This window comes from Meles meles, chromosome 10, assembly GCF_922984935.1.
Source record: "Meles meles chromosome 10, mMelMel3.1 paternal haplotype, whole genome shotgun sequence".
In the NCBI taxonomy this organism is placed as follows: Eukaryota; Metazoa; Chordata; class Mammalia; order Carnivora; family Mustelidae; genus Meles; species Meles meles.
Genome location: NC_060075.1, coordinates 87,284,023 through 87,303,245, shown reverse-complemented (window position 1 = coordinate 87,303,245; position 19,223 = coordinate 87,284,023). Strand labels below are relative to the sequence as shown.

Genomic DNA, 19,223 nt, shown 5'->3' with positions numbered 1-19,223 from the left:
CACCCAGGCGCCCCAGAGATCGATTTTTTATTCCTACTCTATACTTCGCGTTTTACAGCTCTTCTAGTTGAAATTGAGAAAAGAACAACCTCGGAATAAAGGAGAAGGGGAAACGAGGAAGTTTGACCTGTCTTAGCTCTGTTCTCTGGGTCCTCCTTATATGCTGGAGACTAGAGCTCTCGTCGATACCTGGCTGGTGATTTGAGGGGAACGACCTTCTATGAGCCAGAAATCTTTTCTCTAGAGTTTGCTTACACACACGCACTCTAATAACCCAAGCTTCTGTCCTCTTCAAAGATCTTGGTAACATCTCATTCTGTAATACTGTCTTTGGTATTGATTCCATTTAGGCTGGAATTTCATGTAGTGAAGCAGTGACCGGATGTCATGCAGTCTAGTATGTTCCGTCTAGGCCGGCGCCACATTTGACATTCATGGTACTTGGACAGATAAGTTTGGTATTTCTGCTGGCTGAAGTAATGACTCTAGATCAGAAACTGTGATGGACTCATCTGCTACTGCTTGAATGAAAAGGGTATTAAGGAGGCATATGTTGGTCATTTAAAAAAATTTTTTTAGGGGCTCCTGGGTGGCTCAGTGGGTTAAAGCCTCTGCCTTCAGCTCAGATCATGATCCCAGGGTCCTGGGATTGAGCCCCACATCGGGCTCTCTGCTTAGCTGGGAGCCTGCTTCCTTCTCTCACTCTGCCTGCCTCTCTGCCTACTTGTAATCTCTATCTGTCCAATAAATAAATCTTTAAAAAAAATTTTTTTTAAAAGATTATTATTTACCCATTTGACAGAGATCACAAATAGGCAGAGAGAGAGGAGGAAGCAGGCTCCCCGCTAAGCAGAGAGCCCGATATGGGGCTTGATCCCAGGACTCTGGGATCATGACCTGAGCCGAAGGCAGAGGCTTTAACCCACTGAGCCACCCAGGCACCTGATATGCCGGTCATTTCAGTTTTAATTCTTACTTGAAATATCCCCCAAATATATGCATGGTTAACCCTTCTCCATTCCTCCCCCCCACCCTCCTCGTCTGCCCTTTGCCAGCATTACTTGGAGCCCCCAGTGAAGCTGAGCGAGGCTCTAGGAAGATACGGACTTAAGACGGAAGATTTTTTTGTCTTGAAGCATGGGGAATCCAGATACCTCCATGCTGGTGAGGACAACTCCGAATAAATGTGAGCACAGGAGCCATCAGTGATGAAGGTATCCGCGAAGCTCAGACAGACTCACAAACGCACGAACATGAGGATTTCCGACACTTAGGAAACAACTTCGACGAGTTAGTCTTCTGTTTTGCGTGATAACTTGCTTGCTGCTCCGCCTGCCAATCCATACAGAGAAGCAGGAGTTCCGAGGTGGGTTATTTACACAGCGAATTGGCGAAGGGGAATTAAAAACCCTCTCGATAATGTAAGCATTGCAATGGAATTTTTTTCTTTTTAATATTATAGTTAGTGGTAGAAGTTGGAGGTTATGAAAACGGATTTTAAGGTCTCATTTCTGTTCTTCTGGTTAAGGGCCTCCTACAAGGTGAGTCTACCTAACGAGATGGTTTCAGAGGCCGCACATCTAAACCTGTTTTCTATTCACATTAGAGGACGTGAGGATGCAGCCCCCGCCACGCTACAGCAGCCCTCCCTGCTCGGTCAGATCAGCTTACATGCCAGATGTGCAGTGATTTATTGTGTTAAGCATAGAAACGTTAAGAGGTTGGGCGAAGTTCCCATTTTTAAAGATTTACTTTTTTTAAAAGAGGAAGAATATTTTCTGTTTTACATCTACAATCCCCAAATCAGAAGCAGAGCTGGCGAGGGGCAGGGAAGGGGTGGTTAGATGGACATGATTGGTGACATTTTCTCTTTTTAATCTAAAAGTCAGACCTGCTAAGCACAAAGACAGCTGCCAGGAAATATTTTACAAAGACAAATGCAGCTCTTCAAATGTTAATTCTTTATTCCATTTTCTCTCCATCTACTTGTTTTCCCACTTCCTTTCTTTACTCCAACCATGAAGGTATCAATAAGGTCTATATAGTTTATGTTTTACAAGATTCAGATGGCTTATATTTTTATATTAAGTGACCTCTAAGCCCGATTCTACTTTGACTAAGCTAGTGTGGAACACTAGCAGTTAAGAAAGAAATGGTTTTGGGGAATTAGCTGACCAGAGTTTAGTCCTGTAGGGGCTCAGTGGCCTTTGACTGCTCTACCTACCACCAGAGCCGATCAGACACATTAGAGGCCCATCCTGTGCTCCTGGCTCCCCAGTCTCCATGAAGCAAACATTATTTACACAAAATAATCAAAATAGGTTTTCTACAGCAAATGCTACCCAGGCGGTAATCATTTATTTTCACGTACATATATATATGCACACCACCTGTTAGCCACTGAATCTCAGTTTTAATCCTGTTTCTACCACGGATTTTCTGTGTATCCTGCAGTAAGTCGCCTGTGCTCACTATGGCTCAGTTTCCTCACGTACGAGAGGACATTTGACCTACCTCCAAAAAATAAGTAGTGATTTCTTTTTAAAAAGCACTTTGAAAATATTAGAGAACATTACTTCTTAAGACATCATTGCCTAATATAGATCGGTAGCTCTGAAAGCTGAAAATAGGCTCATGCTGTTTTTGATAGTGTCTTGTTGCTGCAGATCAAGCATATATATATTTAGGACATGAAACCCTGAGGACCGACAACTTTGTCTCCTTTGTAAATTTAAAGAGTGCTAGCCAAAATAAATGTCAATGATCTTTATCAGAATTTAGCATTTTTATCTTACAGAGATGCAAATCAGTCCAGGGGAAATGTGTATGTGTGTGATTTGGGGCACTAAAAGCACAATTTCCCTGTAACATAACCTTCAGGAGAAAAACAACAGAACAGCCCTAAACCTTTTCACTCCAAAGGAACATCCTAGCAAGCAGACGGGAATGGAGCTGGTAGGTTGATGGGGATGAGGTGGGAGGGAGGGGGGGCTAGTGTCCTAACGCTCACCTGTGTGGTCGCCTTCCTTGCTGTTGCACGCTGCGTTGAGAATGAACCTCTTACCTCTGCTCTGTGAAGCAGACCGAGTTCGTCTTACTTTGTCTTCTCCATGAATGGCCTTAACATGATTTCTGCATTCACGTGTACCGTGGAACTGCGGGTCTCCGAGCACTTTATTCCAGTTCCTCTTAACGGGCCTGCCACGTTGTCCTAGGTCCGATCTTGAGCTTTAGTTTCTGTTACCCTTCACCTTCTTTCTACGCTGACCTTTTGTTTTGTGAAGAAGTATGTGGGAGCTTCATCTCTCCTCCTAGAATCGCATTGGATTCGCGTGGCTTCCATGTTTTCACTTAGCTACCTTTTTGTAAGGTTTAAGTTCAAAAGCAAAACCAAATTTTGAAAAATAAGCCAAATCCATCCTCTTGCCTCCATTCAATCTGAGATGTGGCGTGACTCCTCTCACTCTGTCGTCTGTGATCACTTTCATTTTGCCCTTTTGATTAGCTGGCACCCCCTGGACCCTGACAGGTTTTACGGACGAGCCCCCATGGTAAAGAGACTCCTCCTTGTCCAGAGCAGGGATCCCTCACTGCGGGCAGTCTCAGCCAACAAAAACCAAGATGCACCCTGACCCCAACAGACAAAGACCAGGGTAGTTAAAAAGGACTCCCCTTTTTTCTCTAGCATTCCGACATTTCAGACTCAACACTCTGATCTCCAGGAAATGGTATTAGCTACTCAGTCTAAAAATAGAGGAAAAAAGAGATGGGGTTTCAACACTGATCTCCAGGAAATGGTATTAGCTACTCAGTCTAAAAACAGAGGGAAAAAGAGATGGGGTTTCAACACTGATCTCCAGGAAATGGTATTAGCTACTCAGTCTAAAAACAGAGGAAAAAAGAGATGGGGTTTCAACACTGATCTCCAGGAAATGGTATTAGCTACTCAGTCTAAAAACAGAGGAAAAAAGAGATGGGGTTTTAGAATCCAGTGCTGCTGAAGCACATCAGAGCCCAGTCCTGTTTTCTAATCTGGTGCCCTTTTGACTACGTATTTTCATTAAATAAGGAGGCAGATTAAAAAATTCGTTATAAAGAAATGTGCCTTTCAGGGACTGAGGACTTTTGTCAGCCAGCATCTATCCCCCACTGCTGCAGCCAGCTGGGAACGGCCGTGGTTTCACCTCTCTACTGTAAAAGTACTTCTTGCAGGTTTGATTTCTGTGTCAGGCTAGCCCTGAAAATACACACTTTAATGTTTGAGGATTTGTGACTTCCTATGGAAATCCCTGTACGTACAAATGAGATCTAACGTACTCGCACAGCTTTGCCTTAAATACCTGGAGCAGGAAATCTGCGGCCGGCACACTGACTTGCCTCGTACTGGGCATGGTGATGGGGAGGAACTGGAATATTACAGAAGACCTGGCAGAACCGAAGTCTATTAATAGTATTTTTATTCCATAAGCTATTGTGACAATGACTAAAATTTACAATGTATGAAAATCTCTAAAATATGAAAATTAATGAATAAAGTACTATTAAGAGAAAATGTGTAGAAATGTTTTTCCTCTTTATTTAAAAAAATTACAAAATTTATGCTGATGGTTAAAAAAATTCAAACAGTAGAAGAAGGTATACCTAGAAAAGTCCTTTCCTCAATCCCACTCCCCGGAATCTGGCTATCGTTCTAGAAACTATTCTCTGGATAGAAGCAGAGTTTTCATTTAAAAAATACATCCACATTTTCTGGAGGCCTTTCCACATAAGCACAGTCAGGCTTCCTGGTTTCTTTTAAGATAACTGATTTCCCCAGTTGCCTACAGATGGACAATACGGATTGGCCCCAGCCCACCACACCCAATGGGGTGGTGAGGACGAGAAGCCAGTCTGACTCAGATTAGACTTGGGAAAGTGGTACGGCTGGGCAATTCCTCACAAGCTCAAGACCAAGGTCGTTCCTGCAGCGGCCCTGAACCAGCCAGCCAGTCACACACGGATGCGGTCTCAGACGGGCAGGAGGTTAGCGTACTCGTAAATAAGGCAACTGGCCGGTCACATCAAGGAGGTAACTGAGGTAAACTCAGCAAATGGCAAAATAAAAAGAAATGGGGTCAGAACAAGCTCTTCTGTTCATTTGATATCAATAAAATGGTTCAAAATAAACCGGAAGACCATGGCAGGGTCCAGCTGTGTTAATGATGAAATGTGAGATCTACTGTTTAGACTCGGCAGCTGGAAGATGAAAACTGCCACCAGTCAGAACCTGGGTAGGACCGTTACCTTTTCCTTCACGTCTGCATCATGGTGTTCAGCTAAAGCTTTCATTTTCTGGGCACATTCTTCTCCATATAGCAGGAAAAACAAGGAACCTTTAGGGAAAGTAGGCTGAACAGCTAGGCAGCCTTCTTTTTTGAGGCAGTTACTTATATTCTGGGAGAATGTGAGAACTCGAAGAAGAATCTCCTTTGCCACGTGGCCGTCATAGAGGGAAAGGAATGAGGAGTCCACCTGAAAGAGGAAACCGTGAGTGTTAACGATTCATGGAAACATTTTTCATGTATATTTTCACATTTTTTTTTTTTAAGATTTTATTTATTTATTTGACAGAGAGATCACAAGTAGGCAGAGAGGCAGGCAGAGAGAGAGGGGGGAAGCGGGCTCCCTGCAGAGCACAGAGCCCGATGCGGGGCTTGATCCCAGGACCCTGAGATCATGACCTGAGCCGAAGGCAGCGGCCTAATCCACTGAGCCACCCAGGCGCCCCATATTTTCACATTTTAAAACTACATTGAATACATTAAAAAAATGGGTCATAGAAAATTATCCCTAATACCGCCTAACATCAGTGTAAAATCTTATGCACCCCCTACGCTTTACACTAATGGAAACAAAGGTTTCACTGTTTCAGCTGACACATACTATTTTCTTGGAGTTCTAAAAGGTAGTCATTGGGAAAAATACCCACATCCGTTTTAAGGTCCATCATTCAGTCCTCCCGGCGGCTCCCGATGCGTTGCGCCCACTGTACTGTGGGGCCGGGGCACAGGGAGGAGCAGGTCCTTCCCTTACAGGAGTGGAGCCCCGTTCATGGTCTGCACCACCTTCGCTTCCTTCAGAACCCGTATCTCAGCTTTAGTTATTGTGTTCGTTTGCTACGTTTTGTTTTTTCTCATAAGCTGCGCGAGTGTGCTCACTGGTGTGTCTTGGCGCTAGGCTCGGTGTGTGGTGCATCCTGGGGCTAGTGTTTCGGTGCCCGTGAGGAGACGTGTGAACACGAACACATCAAGGGGAAGAGATGCGGTCACATACGTGTACCCCAAAATGGAGAGACAGAACAATTTGTGGTTGTTAGGGAGGCCCCTTCCAAAATGATTTTTTAAAAGTAAAATTGGTTCATTACAGAAAATGTAGGAAATTTGTGTAGGCAAAAAGAACCAAACCAAAACAAAACCCTGTGCTCCTCACAGATAATCTCTTAACATTTTTGGGATAAATCTTTCTACATCTATGCAAATCTATATATTTATATAGTTATAAAACACGTATCTTAGCTATTTACCTGGGCACTAAGTAGTCCGTCTGCCATGGCTGGATTTTCAGACAAGTTCACAAGCAGTTTCAAAACCTGAACCTGAAAGAACAGTCACACTGGTTTATTTCAGACCCGTGAGCATGGATTTGCTCTCCCTGGCACACCATCCTCTCAGTGTGTCCACATTTTAAAGTCCAGCCTGGGCTTCAGTCTCCGGCTCAGATACTGTATCCCAGGGAGCCCACTCCTGTGCAACACTCCCGGAGTACTGCTCACACGGCAGGGTTAGCGGGACCGTATTTTTCCAGCTGCATTGTTAGGGAGAAGATGGTGAATGTCTGTCTCACTGTCTACCTGCCTCGCTTCCTAACCTAGGGTAATAAGCTTAATATTATTTTACATAGATGAGTTTCATTACAATTACTGGTAAGTGAAATATGATCTTTGGAACAAAAAAAGGAATCTCTCAACGCTTGTTTATATTTAAAGTATGAAGATCTTGGAACAGTTTGGTTACCAAGACTAGATAGACATACAGTCCTTTTTAGTAGGTTACTATGAAACTTTGAGCTTATCTTTTTATGTGAAAAATGTTTATTTTTAAAAATTTTTCCTAAAGATTATATATATTTGAGAGAGTGTGCCAGCACAAGCAGAAGGGAAGGGCAGAGGGAGAGGGAGACGCTGTAGGCAGATGCTTGACCAACTGAGCCACCCAGCTGCCCCATGAAAAATGTTTTTAAAATCCTTCAAGTAGGCAGTGATAAATAATGGGCAAACAAATGTTAACTTAGAGCTGACAACTAAAATATCAGCATTCCCATCACTTAGAACTGGTCAGTACTGTAGCCCCCCTCTTATCATTCTTTTTTTTTTTTTTTTTAAAGATTTTATTTATTGACAGAGATCACAAGTAGGCAGAGAGGCAGGCAGAGAGAGAGGAGGAAGCAGGCTCTGTGCTAGCAGAGCCCCCGATGTGGGGCTTGATCCCAGGACCCTGGGATCACGACCTGAGCCGAAGGCAGAGGCTTAACCCACTGAGCCACCCAGGCACCCCCCTCTTACCATTCTACGGGGATATATTTGAAAACCCCCCTAACACACGCCTAAAATCATGGATAATAGCAAACCCTATATATACTGATTTTTCCTATACACACATACCTGTGCTAAAATTTATAAATTAGGTGCAGTAAGAGATCAACAATAATAAAATAGAACAATTACAGTAATGTACTGTCATAAGTTATATGAATGTCATCTCTCAAAATATCTTTCTAATTTAGTACATGTGCTGCTGAAGAGACACTCTCTGAAAATATCTTCGTGTTCTGTACTTACCCTTCTTATGATGTGAGATGATAAAACGCCTATGTGATGAGAGGAAGTGGGGTGAATGACAGGTGGTGTGACGCAGCGTCTGACGGGAAGCCAGAAGGATCATCTGCGTCCCAACTGTGGTTGAGAGCAGATGACGAACTGTGGAACGTGAAACCATGGATGGGGGTGGGGGGGGGGGTGGCACAGGGAGCTACTGTAGTAACAACATTCAAAGAGAATTCCTGTTCAAAGACACAGGTCACACAAAGCTATACTTTGTACTAGATACTTGAAATGACACAAAGTGAGGAGCAGGAAAGGAGGAATGTGTTCTCTACTAGACCTGGAAGGGAACCCAGATCTTTATTTTAGAAAACGTTTTTTTAATGACAAAGGCATTGTGTGTTTCCTGTAGAAAATTTTAATTTATTATTTATTTTTAAGTAGCCCCAACATGAGCTTGAACTCATGACCCTGAGATCAAGAGTTGGGTACTTAACCAACTGAGCTCTCCAGGAGCCCCTCCTATAGAACGTTTTTAAAAAGCGATAGAAAAGCACAAAGGAAAAGGAAATTCACCCCTATTTCCATGACCAAAACCAATCACTTAATAAGTTTTGTTTCTTTCTGGTCTTCACACACCTGTATACTCACACATTCCATATTCATGCTGTACGTACTAACCTGTTAAGCAGGATAAAGGGCTTTGCTTAATTTACCAACTATTTAAAAAAAAATCTTATGAAATTAATACATTGTCATGACAAAATACAAACTGTGCAGAGGGGAACTAAGGTGAAGAAAAAAGCCACTGTCCCACCTGCCATCTCACCCCTCAGCAGAAACCCAGGTAACGGTTTCTTGTTTAGGCAGAGATCATGTTTTTCAAACAGATACTTCTTATGAATTACAGCCTCTTAAGAGAAGAAAGACCACTTCTAACTGTTCGTGCGGATCTGGTCTGGCCTGACTGGCCGCCAGCAAAAATAGGTGTTAGGGATAAACACTTGTCTCCAAGGGCAGTGCGGTTTTAAGAAAAGGGACAAGAGTTCTGAAACAGGAAGGTCCCAAACCTAGGATCTAAGTCTGGATGAAGTAAAAATCCAGAAGGCCCACTAGTAGCCAACGGGGGCAGGTTCATAACCAGGGAATAGTCACAGCAGTAATAATTATTTGTAATTTGCATAACAATATTCTAATTCATAATAATTCAGTTAGAAGCCTGAATTAAAATTCCACATTGCTATGCTCCGGAAGGGAGTAAAATATGAGAAAATAGTTTACAAACACAGCTGCAGATTAAAAAGCCGCAGGTTGAGGTGCGGGGGTGGCTCTGTCTTAGGCTCTATCATGACCCCAGAGTCCAGGGATCGAGTCCCACATCCGGCTCTCAGCTCAGTGGGAAGCCTGCTTCTCCCTCTGCCTGTTTCTGCCTGCTGCTCCCCCTGCTTGTGCCCTCTCTAACAAATATCTTAAAAAAATAAATATATAAATAAAAAAGCTGCAGGTATCCCTTGCTTTTCGAATGTCCGGGTTACGCCACCTCACTTTTATAAAAGACCTATGTTACTGGTACCTATTTCCACGAACCAAAAGAAATCCAAACAGGATTTTCATTTAAAAAAAAAAAAAAAAAAAAAAAAAAAAAAAAAGGCAGCATTGGGTGTTCTGCCGCGAGTGTTGGCGGGGCAACACCCCCAGGAGGCACGCTCAGCACGTCAGCATGGAGTGGCCAGAGCTGCAAATATCCGTGCTTGTCTTGATTTATTTTGTGCAGCTGTTAACAAGATACGTTCCAAGCTATCAGAAAAGTCTGACAGAGGTTTTTTGGGGGGCAGGGGTCTGGGAACGCTCAAAAGCGTTCCCATATAAATTAATGGTAAGTGCTGCTCTGCCTCACGCCACTGCAGCTTAGGCAAGGTTTCAGGGGACCGGGGGACGCCGGGGTGTGGATTCTGGTTTGAACCAGGTGAAGTCCTCTCATCACATGTGCCATCTTGTGGTGACTCCACAAGGTTTCTTTTAAGCCATTAGTTTTCTTTGCTCTCTTTGCAGTTTTATTAACACAGGATTTACTTATGTTTATCTTCCATTATCTATATTTGGTTACGAATCAGTGTTGTGCCCAAAAGGTTGTTCTACTATGGTGAGATCTCTTACTAAAAACAATTATTTCTAAAAAGCCATTTGGTTATTTACTAAGAAAATATCTAAAATGGGTACATTTTCTCACAAATGGATTACTGTCCAAAAGTTCATTTGCAACTTGGAACTTTGTTTCTCCATAAAAAATGAGTTTAATGTTATAATTGGTGGTTGGGTTCCCAGAAGACCAAAAAAGCAAGTTTCTATCCCAGAAATGCCGTACCAGGCAATGGAATGGAAAAACAAAGCAAAAATAGAACATACTATTGTGGTGTGAGTCATCTTCTGGGGTCATAGAATATATTAAAACACAGACCGCGTCTGAGACAGATCCATACGGCCCCAAGGTCAGACTCGCCTGGCTCCGAACTCCTTGTTCCTCCTGAGGTTTTGGGTAAAGCAGCTGCAGACACAGGCAGAGGAGAGCTCTGTAGTTGTAATGCCATTAAGGCAGAGGGAAGGGTTTCCCTGGGGCCTCGGAGGTTGGAAGTCACCTTGTCCCACCGGAGAGAGAGAGATAGCGGTGCATGCACTTTGGAAACTGCCCATGGATGGAGCGTATTTCAGAAATACTGCTAATAAGAGTACTACATTTGGGGCGCCGGGGTGGCTCAGTGGGTTAAAGCCTCTGCCTTCGGCTCACGTCATGATCTCAGGGTCCTGGAATCGAGCCCCACATCGGGCTCTCTGTTGGCAGGGAGCCTGCTTCCTTTCCTCTCTCTCTGCCTGCCTCTCTGCCTACTTGTGATCTCTGTCAAATAAATAAAATAAAGATCAAAAAAAAAAAAAAAAAGAGTACTACATTTAATTCTGAATGCCTTTGGGTTCATCTTAGACCAGATCCAAGTCCCTCTGGCTACTAGAAATGTGGAAAGCCCAGAACAAATTTAAAAGGGCTACAGTGAGGCTCTCCTGTAATCACATTTGGTAACTCCAGAAATAACGTGAGTGATGTTGAGTATCTGGAGTGTGGTCCTTCTAAAACGCTCTTGCGTTTTTCTCTCAGCTGTGTGAGAAAAATTGCGTTTTTCTCTCAATTGGTGTGTGAGAACACACACCAGTATTGTAAAATGCCGATCAACCCAACTCATCGGAGCCTTTGATTAGTCCACCTTCTGTTTTTAAGCTATTTCTTGAAACATGGTACTTGAGAAAAATGTGCACTAATTGGAGAGGTTTACTCCAGTTACTTTCGCAGGGTGTGTCCTGAAATCCTGCTTAATCTCTGTTGCCTCCTACATCTGCATTACTGGTCAAAATCAAGCACCAGACATCCATTACTAACTTAAAAGTGGTTTTCTTTTTTTTTTTTAAAGATTTTATTTACTTATTTGACAGAGAGAGATCACAAGTAGGCAGAGAGGCAGGCAGAGAGAGTGAGAGGGAAGCAGGCTCCCTGCCGAGCAGAGAGCCAGATGCGGGACTCGATCCCAGGACCCTGAGATCATGACCTGAGCCGAAGGCAGCGGCTTAAACCACTGAGCCACCCAGGCGCCCTAAAAGTGGTTTTCAAGACTTTTTTTCTGCAAATAATGGCTAAATTAAAAAAAAAAAAAAAGTTCTAACCCCAAGGTGAGCAAAAAATTCAATTAACAAGCATTATCACTGAAAGACTCCTGTTAGTCAATTACGTCTTATTAAACCTGGTGTGGGGGGAAGCTGGCTGTATCACTTTAGTAAAAGGTAAACTCATTTTTGGAAGATCAAATGAATGCTAATCTATTGGTAAGTGAAATAACACATTTTCACAAATTCATTTTGAGGTTGATTACTTGGGGATGAAAATAATTTACTTTTGGGGTGCCTAGGTGGCTCAGTTGGTGGGACGACCACTTTCGACTCAGGTCATGATCCTGGAGTCCCAGATTCGAGTCCCACATCAGGCTCCAAGCTCCATGGGGAATCTGCTTCTCCCTCTGACCTTCTTCCCCTCATGCTCTCTCTCACTCTCTCTCAAATAAATAAAAAAAATCTTTAAAATATAATAATTTACTTTCTTGGGCTCATGAAAAGGCTTTTAGTAAACTTTAACTACACTTACTCTTTTTTGAGGGATATCAACTTAAGATGGGGGACTTAAAATTCATTTCCAATCTTAGAAAGCTTGATGCCTCAGCTCTTTGTACTTCCGAGTCAAAACTGCTTCATTCGTACCTTGGTACTTCCGTTTCCTGTAAGCAGCACACGGAACAGGTCTGTGATGTAACTGCGAAGCAAGTGCTGGTGGTCGTTGGTGACAGTCATGTTTGTCAACAGTCTCAGTCCGGCCAGCTGCACAGCAGAGTCCAGGGGCCCGGAGAGGACATCCTTGCAGACTTGACTGATGTACACCTAGAGGTGGGGGGAGAAAGTGAGCGTCTTACAATCTCCCGAAATCTGTCTATGACCCAGTAACTTCTATACAGCAGAGGAGGACAGTAGTTCAGGGGGAGGCTGGCTCCTCAAAAAAGATGGTATTTCTCTCCAGCCCTCAAACTTTGGAAGTTTTTTTTAAAACAACCTTTTAATGCCAGGCACTGTGGGAGCATTTTACAATCACACCCCACTTAATCCGGAAGACACCTCTAGTGCGGGCGTGTATGTGTGTGTGTGATTAATGGGTACTTTACAGACCAAGAAAAGTCCTCAAGGAACCTGGATCCCTGCCTGATATCAAGCCAGCTGTGGCGGGGAGCAACGGCCAATTCCAGAGACCGTGCTCTCAACATCAGCGGCCTCTCAACTGTTGGGGACCTCCCAGCTCAGTCTGTCTTTCTTGTGAGCTGCTCTGTTGGGCACATGAACACGGAGGAGGAAAACCTGTCTGGTCATTCTGCAACACAGTAAGTACCTTTACAACAGGGTCTAGGAGTCACATCATGTTAGAAGAATAGGGGGATCAAAGTGAAATAGAATTTTTCTCTACGGTTAGTTCTATCAACAGTAAGCCAAGGCAAAATTATCTTTACCCGGGTATGTGTCTGTGATCTGCCCCTTCCGGAGACTACGACTGCCATTGGCAAAACATAATGCAATGCCAGCAGTACTCCTTCTACTTCACACCCGACAGAATGAAACCCACCGTGATGGAAAATTTTCTGGAACTGTTTTCTATTTCTGGTCAGGATCTTTCCAGCTTAGAAAAATGATGTCTCACAGATAATTGCTATTCACCTAACTAAAACTCCACCCTAAATTCTAACTGATAAGAAAAAGTTCCTAATATAAAATGCTAAGAAATGACCAATTGTCCCACAAGCCTGTATTATGGTTAAAAAAAAAAATCTGAAAGCATCCATTTACCCTAGAGTAATGGCAGTAAAGTAAAGAGATGAAATTTTTAATCTTGATTTAGAGCTAAATGACATTTACAAGCAACCTGGCTCTCTTTGGCCACAATCTCATTACACATCTGTCCTTCAAAAAAATAAAAAAGCCATTTTCTCAGCTATTTATAAATTATTTATTTTCTTTCCTTCTTTCTTTTTTTATTTATTTCACAGACAGAGAGAGAAGAGGAAGCAGGCTCCCTGCTGAGCAGAGAACCTGATGCAGGGATCGATGCCAGGGCCCTGGGATCATGACCTGAGCCAAAGGCAGAGGCTTTAACCACTGAGCCACCCAGGTGCCCCTAAATCACTTATTTTCATAAGATGTTGATGCCTTTCAAAAAATTTCCTAAAATGCGTTGAGCATTCAGATCCTTATCTTTGAGTCACAGGTTCAAGTTCAGTAACAAAATCACCAAATGGGTCAGATTAGTTATTCCCGAGGCTGTGTCTACCTTCCTTTGCTGCTTCCTCCTGGAATTTCCTCCTTCCCCAACTGTGCTTGCAGAAATTTCAGACATTCCTCCTTTTTTTTCTTTTTTCTTTTCTTTTTTTTTTTTTAAAGATTTTATTTATTTGACGGAGAGAAATCACAAGAGAGGCAGGCAGAGAGAGAGGAAGGGAAGCAGGCTCTCCGCTGGCTGAGCAGAGAGCCCGACGCGGAACTCGATCCCAGGACCCTGAGATCATGACCTGAGCCGAAGGCAGCGGCTTAACCCACTGAGCCACCCAGGCGCCCCTTTTTCTTTTTTTTTAAAGATTTTATTTTTTTATTCCAGGGAGAGGAAGAGAAGGGGGAGCAGAGGGAGAGGGACAAGCAGACTCCACACTGAGCATGGAGCCTGACGTGGGGCTCCATCCCAGGACCCTGAGATCATGACCTAAGCTGAAACCAAGTCAGATGCCCCAAAACCTCAGACATTCTTTAGAGCCAAGCTGTACTCTTCCCTTTACAAAACTTTGGATGAGCTCTCCCCTTTCTCAACAATATTTTACTTACATGTTTCCTTGAAGTACTTTATCATGTTCTACCTTGTATTACACCTATTTATGGCCTTTTCTCTCTTTCTAGCTTTCTTAAAACAAGAGTTAATCATGTTCATTTCTAAACTCTACCACAGAGCAGGAGCTCAAGAAGTGTTGAAATAACACAAGTTCCTTATTTCCTTTTTTGCTGATATTAACAGACTCTGGCCAGGTTCCTTTAGTACAGTTGGATTACCATGAATCCCAAATTCAAAAACCCAAGCATCTCTTATTGGCTGGTTCAGATTCCTCCTTCCTCTGCCTTATTCTCCATAAAAAATGGGCAGAGGACCTAAACAGATATTTTTCCAAAGAAGACCTGCGAATGTTCAACAGGTAAATGAAAAGATGCTCAGTATCACTGATCATCAGGGAAATCAGGAAACCAGGAAAATCCAAATCAAAACCACAATGAGGTATCACCTTACACCTGTTAGAATGGCTAATGTCAAAAAGCCAACAAGCACTGACAAGAATGTGGCGAAAAGGGAACCCCTATGCTCTGTCGGAGGAATGTAAATGGGCACAGCCATTATGGGAACACAGTAGAGGTTCCTCAAAAAATTAAAAATACAAACTATCATAGGATCCAGCAATTCCAGTTGTGTATTCATCTGAAGACCTCGGGAGGAATAATTTTAAAAGATACACGCACCCATGTTCACTGCAGTATTATCCATAATAGCCAAGACACAAAACAACCCGTGTTGACAGACGAATGAATGAAGCCAATGTGGTCTGTATATACAATGGAAAATTATTCAGCCATGAAAAGGAAGGAAATCCTGCCATTAGCAACAAATGGATGGACCTTCAGGGCATTATACTAAGTGAAATAAGACAGAGAAAAATACTGGAGATTTCCCTAAAAAAGATATCTAAAAAAGCCGAACTCACAGAAACAATAGAGGCATAGTGGCTGCCAGGGGCTGAGGGATAAAGGAAATAGGGAGATTTGCTCAAAAGGTACAAACTTCTAGTTAGAAGACGAGTAAGTTCTGGGATCTCATGTACAGCAGGGTGACTACACTGTCTAACACAAAGGTGCTAAGAGGAGAGATCTTAAATGTTCTCACCACGTAGACACAAAGAGCAATTATGTGAGGTGACAGGTTTGTAACTAACCCTCTGGTTGTTTTCTGTCATTATAGAAAACTTACACATTTGCGATTTCAGGTAACTTACCTTTATCTTGATTTGATTTTCAACATTCACACTCAGGTTATTCAATGCATTTAAAGCTTTCTCTTTAATACTGTGGTTGGGATTGTTGATTTTTCTTCCAATGACTGGAATACCACCCAATTCACGAATAATGACCTAAGAGGGGAAAAAACAGGACCACTGCTTCAGTACTCACTCCCTTCATCAAATTTTTTGGATCCACAAATACAAAATAAAATTAATGACTCTTTGGAATTACCTTTTCTATGCACAATCTGTAGTTCTTATTTAAAAAAAATACTTTCTATAATTTTCTTTTTAAAATATATATATTTTAAGATTTTATTTATTTGAGAGAGAGAGAAAGAGAGAGTATGAGAAGGGGAAGAGTCGGGGGGAGAAGCAGACTCCCTGCTGAGCAGGGAGCCCCATGCGGGACTCGATCCTGGGAGTCCAGGATCAGGACTTGAGCCCAAGGCAGTTGCTTAACCAATTGAGCCACCCAGGCAACCTACTTTCTATAATTTTAAAGGTAAAGAAAATAGATTGAAGATAAATTAAGATACATAATTATTTAAGAACTATAGCTTGTAGATCTACAATGAAGATTGGTAGAGCTACCGAAATGATCTCAAAGCAATTTACAAACAAATTATTTTACTTTGAAATAAGTTATATGATTTTCCTATTACAGACACAAGTGTTAGGATTTGGGATACCAAAGTAACATTTTGCTAAAATGTATTCTTTGGAATACAAATCCTTCAAGATGTTAACAGATGTTCCATTAAGACAAGAGGTCCATGGTTCAGTAAGTTTGAGAAACTCTGGGTTTAAGTGTAGATGCTTCTTTATTGTGAAGCACTCAGATGTTCATGAGTATTGGCAATCTCCAAGAGGGGAGCAACAGAGTATTTCCATGAACTATACACAAAAGAGAGGGTCATTTTTCAGTGGGGGTGGGAGGTTTTAGGAGGAAGCACCTATCAACATCTTGAAGAATTAGAGTTCTACATAATTTGAGAAACGAGGCCCAAATTTTCAAAGAAAAAATAATCTGGGGATTTCTGACACTTGGTTCCAACATGATGCTACTTTGTGCCTTCGGTCCCAATCCTGAACGTACATTAACCACTTCAGTTCTTACAAGAAAAGTAAGTTGAGGATTACTCCTGTCAGGATAAAACACGCCCTTCTATGAGGGAAAGAATGAGAGAGTCTCCTGGCGTCATCCACTTTTTATCAACAGTCTCAAACCCTACTCTACTGTCAATAGTGGGCTCAGCACTGGGACGAAAAGAAACTCCCTATGCAATCCCAGATTCTTCCTAAGGATCTGTGATTACTAGAAAACAGTTGTTGTTGTTGTGTTTTAAACTATCCTTTTAAGGCAGATCAGGGCACTGTAATTTATGACGAGGGGCACAGACTCCATTACCCAGGAAAGCACTTGTTCAGCCAGTGGCTATGGAACCAGTCTCACCACAGCTCCTCTCTGAGGGAGCAAAACTACGGGATCAGAAACTGCTCCAGGCATGCTAACAAATGAGTCACCATCTGCTGTTTTTATTTGCGGGGCACCTCTCCCCACTGGGGCAGAGAGAGCACCTCCCCTATCCCGTTTAGTCCCCGATGGGGCTGCTGGTCGAATGTGCTCCCATCCATCCCCGCAGTCCGGCTGTGGGGTGCTCCCGTGGGGTCTGGGATGCCGCAGAACAGCCCCTGAGTCAAAGGACTGGCACCTGATTGCGGCCGAGCAACTCTGCCATTGGGATCACGGGTCACAGGGATGAAGTCTGTGGAGGCCAGAGGCTTTCTCTCCATCCCAATGACAAAACCCTCTTTGTGGCTAGAGAGATTAAAAAAAAAAAAAAAAAACACCAAAAAACCAAAACCCAATACACAAAAAGGAGCAGGGCTAAGCAGAGCCAAAAGACAGAGGGGGAGAGAGTGCTCTGGTCACGCTCTCTGTAACCTTAAACTGTTTTCACTTGTGTCTGAAGCCAGGCTGTTCTTCGATGCTCAAGTTAACTGAGCTCAGTATTTTCTCTTTTTGTTTTAAAATAATTTAAGTTGGGTTCTGTCACTTGCAATGGAAAGAATACGAGTAATCAACAAATATCCTTTAATCTCCCTATAAATCTCAAGAGCTTTACAGTAAACCTTGCCATACTGGCAAAAACTTGACTGAAATAGAGCATAAATTCAACATCATTTTTTCATGACAAAGTTATGAAAAGTTCATAATGTTTTCATGACCAAGTCAATGAAAATGCATTAGCTGAAAATCGTTACACTTAAAAAACAAAAACAAAAACTCTTTCTCCTTGGAGGTAGTGGGGAGAAGGAAGCATTCCAATTCAGCACTTTAGACCTGGTGTTAAATCTCTACTGGTAGAAGGGTTTACACTGATCAGTGGTTGTCAATGGTCCTGGCCCCCCACCTTAGGACCCCTCCCCCAACCTACATAGAATGGAAAGCATGTAGTTCAGTGTTAGATGATTCACTGTTCTCCTGCAACACTGTTGAATTTTAAATAATTAAAAAGGCCACGCAATGCTAAGTGGAGTAGATCACACTTACCACAAATGTGATGCCTGTGACCAACTTCCTAGGGATCTAGAATCCCAGGAATACGAATGTCACTATTTGGCTCTGCTTTTCAGAAATAAACAAACGCTATGTGGTAGGTACATATCCCCACATTGTACAGATGAGGAGAGAGGGGTTCCAGGATTAAATGCCTTATCAGGATCACAATGAACTGCCAGTGTGTAAGGATGGGGGGCACCCACTCAGACAAGGTACTTACTTGGTTAGCTGAAAAGGCTGCATTGTTACCCAGAGTGACCAAAGCTCTTTCAATAATTATAGGATCATCAGTTGACTCAAGCAGGTAGAGGAGTTTCTGGAGCTGGTCAGCGTTAAGGACATCATCATGGGAACCATTGGTTAAGTCTTCTGCAAAAGAACAAAATGATTTAAAATTCATTTAAAATCAATATGAAATTAAAAAATTTTTTTTGTTAAAGAGAGTGCACAAGTGTGTGACCGGGGGTTGGAGAGAAAGGGGGAGGGGCAGAGGGAGAACCTTAGGCAGGCTCCCCTCCCAGCACGAACCTGCCACAGGGCTCCACCAGAGGACCCTGAGCTGCAGTCCAGTCCAGCACTTGACTGACTGAGCCACTCGGATGCCCCTAAAAATTTTTTTTTTTAATTTAAAGATTTTATTTGCTTATTTGAGAGAAAGTGAGTGAGCATAAGTGGTGGGGAGGGGCAGAAGGAGAGGGACAAGCAGACTCCTTGCTGAGGGTAAAGCCCAGCGTGGGGCTTGATCCCAGGACCCTGAGATCATGACCTGAGCTGAAGGCAGACACTTGACTGATGGAGCCCCCAGCTGCCCCAGAAGTTTCTTTTAAATAACACGGAATGCACGCTCTGATGCCAGGCACAGTTTAAGCACTTCATATGCTTTATCTCATTTAATCTTCAAGTAACTTTTGGAAGAAGATATTATTAAAATTCACAATTTACAGATGGGAAACTGAGGCTTACAGACATTAAGAAATTAGCCAAAGGGGGCACGTAGGTGGCTCACTTGGTTAAGCATTCGACTTTGATCTCAGCTTAAGTCTTGATCTCAGGGTAGTGAGTTCAAGCCCCACACTGGGCTTCACGAAACTCAGCATGGAGCCCACTTAGAAAAGAAAAGAAAAAGAAAAAA

General features: G+C 42.7%; 2 protein-coding genes across 4 annotated transcripts in view; one reads left to right on the top strand and one right to left on the bottom strand.

Annotated features, from left to right (window-relative positions):
• Positions 1 to 4,552, top strand: part of NAPEPLD (N-acyl phosphatidylethanolamine phospholipase D) — a 54,638-nt gene extending 50,086 nt beyond the window's left edge. For all 3 annotated transcript variants that reach the window (XM_046020439.1, XM_046020440.1, XM_046020441.1), the window contains exon 5: positions 1,056 to 4,552. In XM_046020439.1, the coding sequence (XP_045876395.1) occupies positions 1,056 to 1,184 (129 nt within the window). In that variant the 3' untranslated portion in view covers positions 1,185 to 4,552. The remainder of the gene's footprint in view (positions 1 to 1,055) is intronic.
• ARMC10 (armadillo repeat containing 10) overlaps positions 1,303 to 19,223 on the bottom strand; it is a 40,622-nt gene continuing 22,701 nt past the window's right edge. The window contains exons 2-6 of the mRNA XM_046020443.1: positions 18,312 to 18,460; positions 15,520 to 15,654; positions 12,155 to 12,331; positions 6,563 to 6,634; positions 1,303 to 5,511 (exon numbers count right to left, since the gene is read on the bottom strand). Coding sequence (XP_045876399.1) covers positions 5,260 to 5,511; positions 6,563 to 6,634; positions 12,155 to 12,331; positions 15,520 to 15,654; positions 18,312 to 18,460 — 785 coding nt within the window. The 3' untranslated portion in view covers positions 1,303 to 5,259. The remainder of the gene's footprint in view (positions 5,512 to 6,562; positions 6,635 to 12,154; positions 12,332 to 15,519; positions 15,655 to 18,311; positions 18,461 to 19,223) is intronic.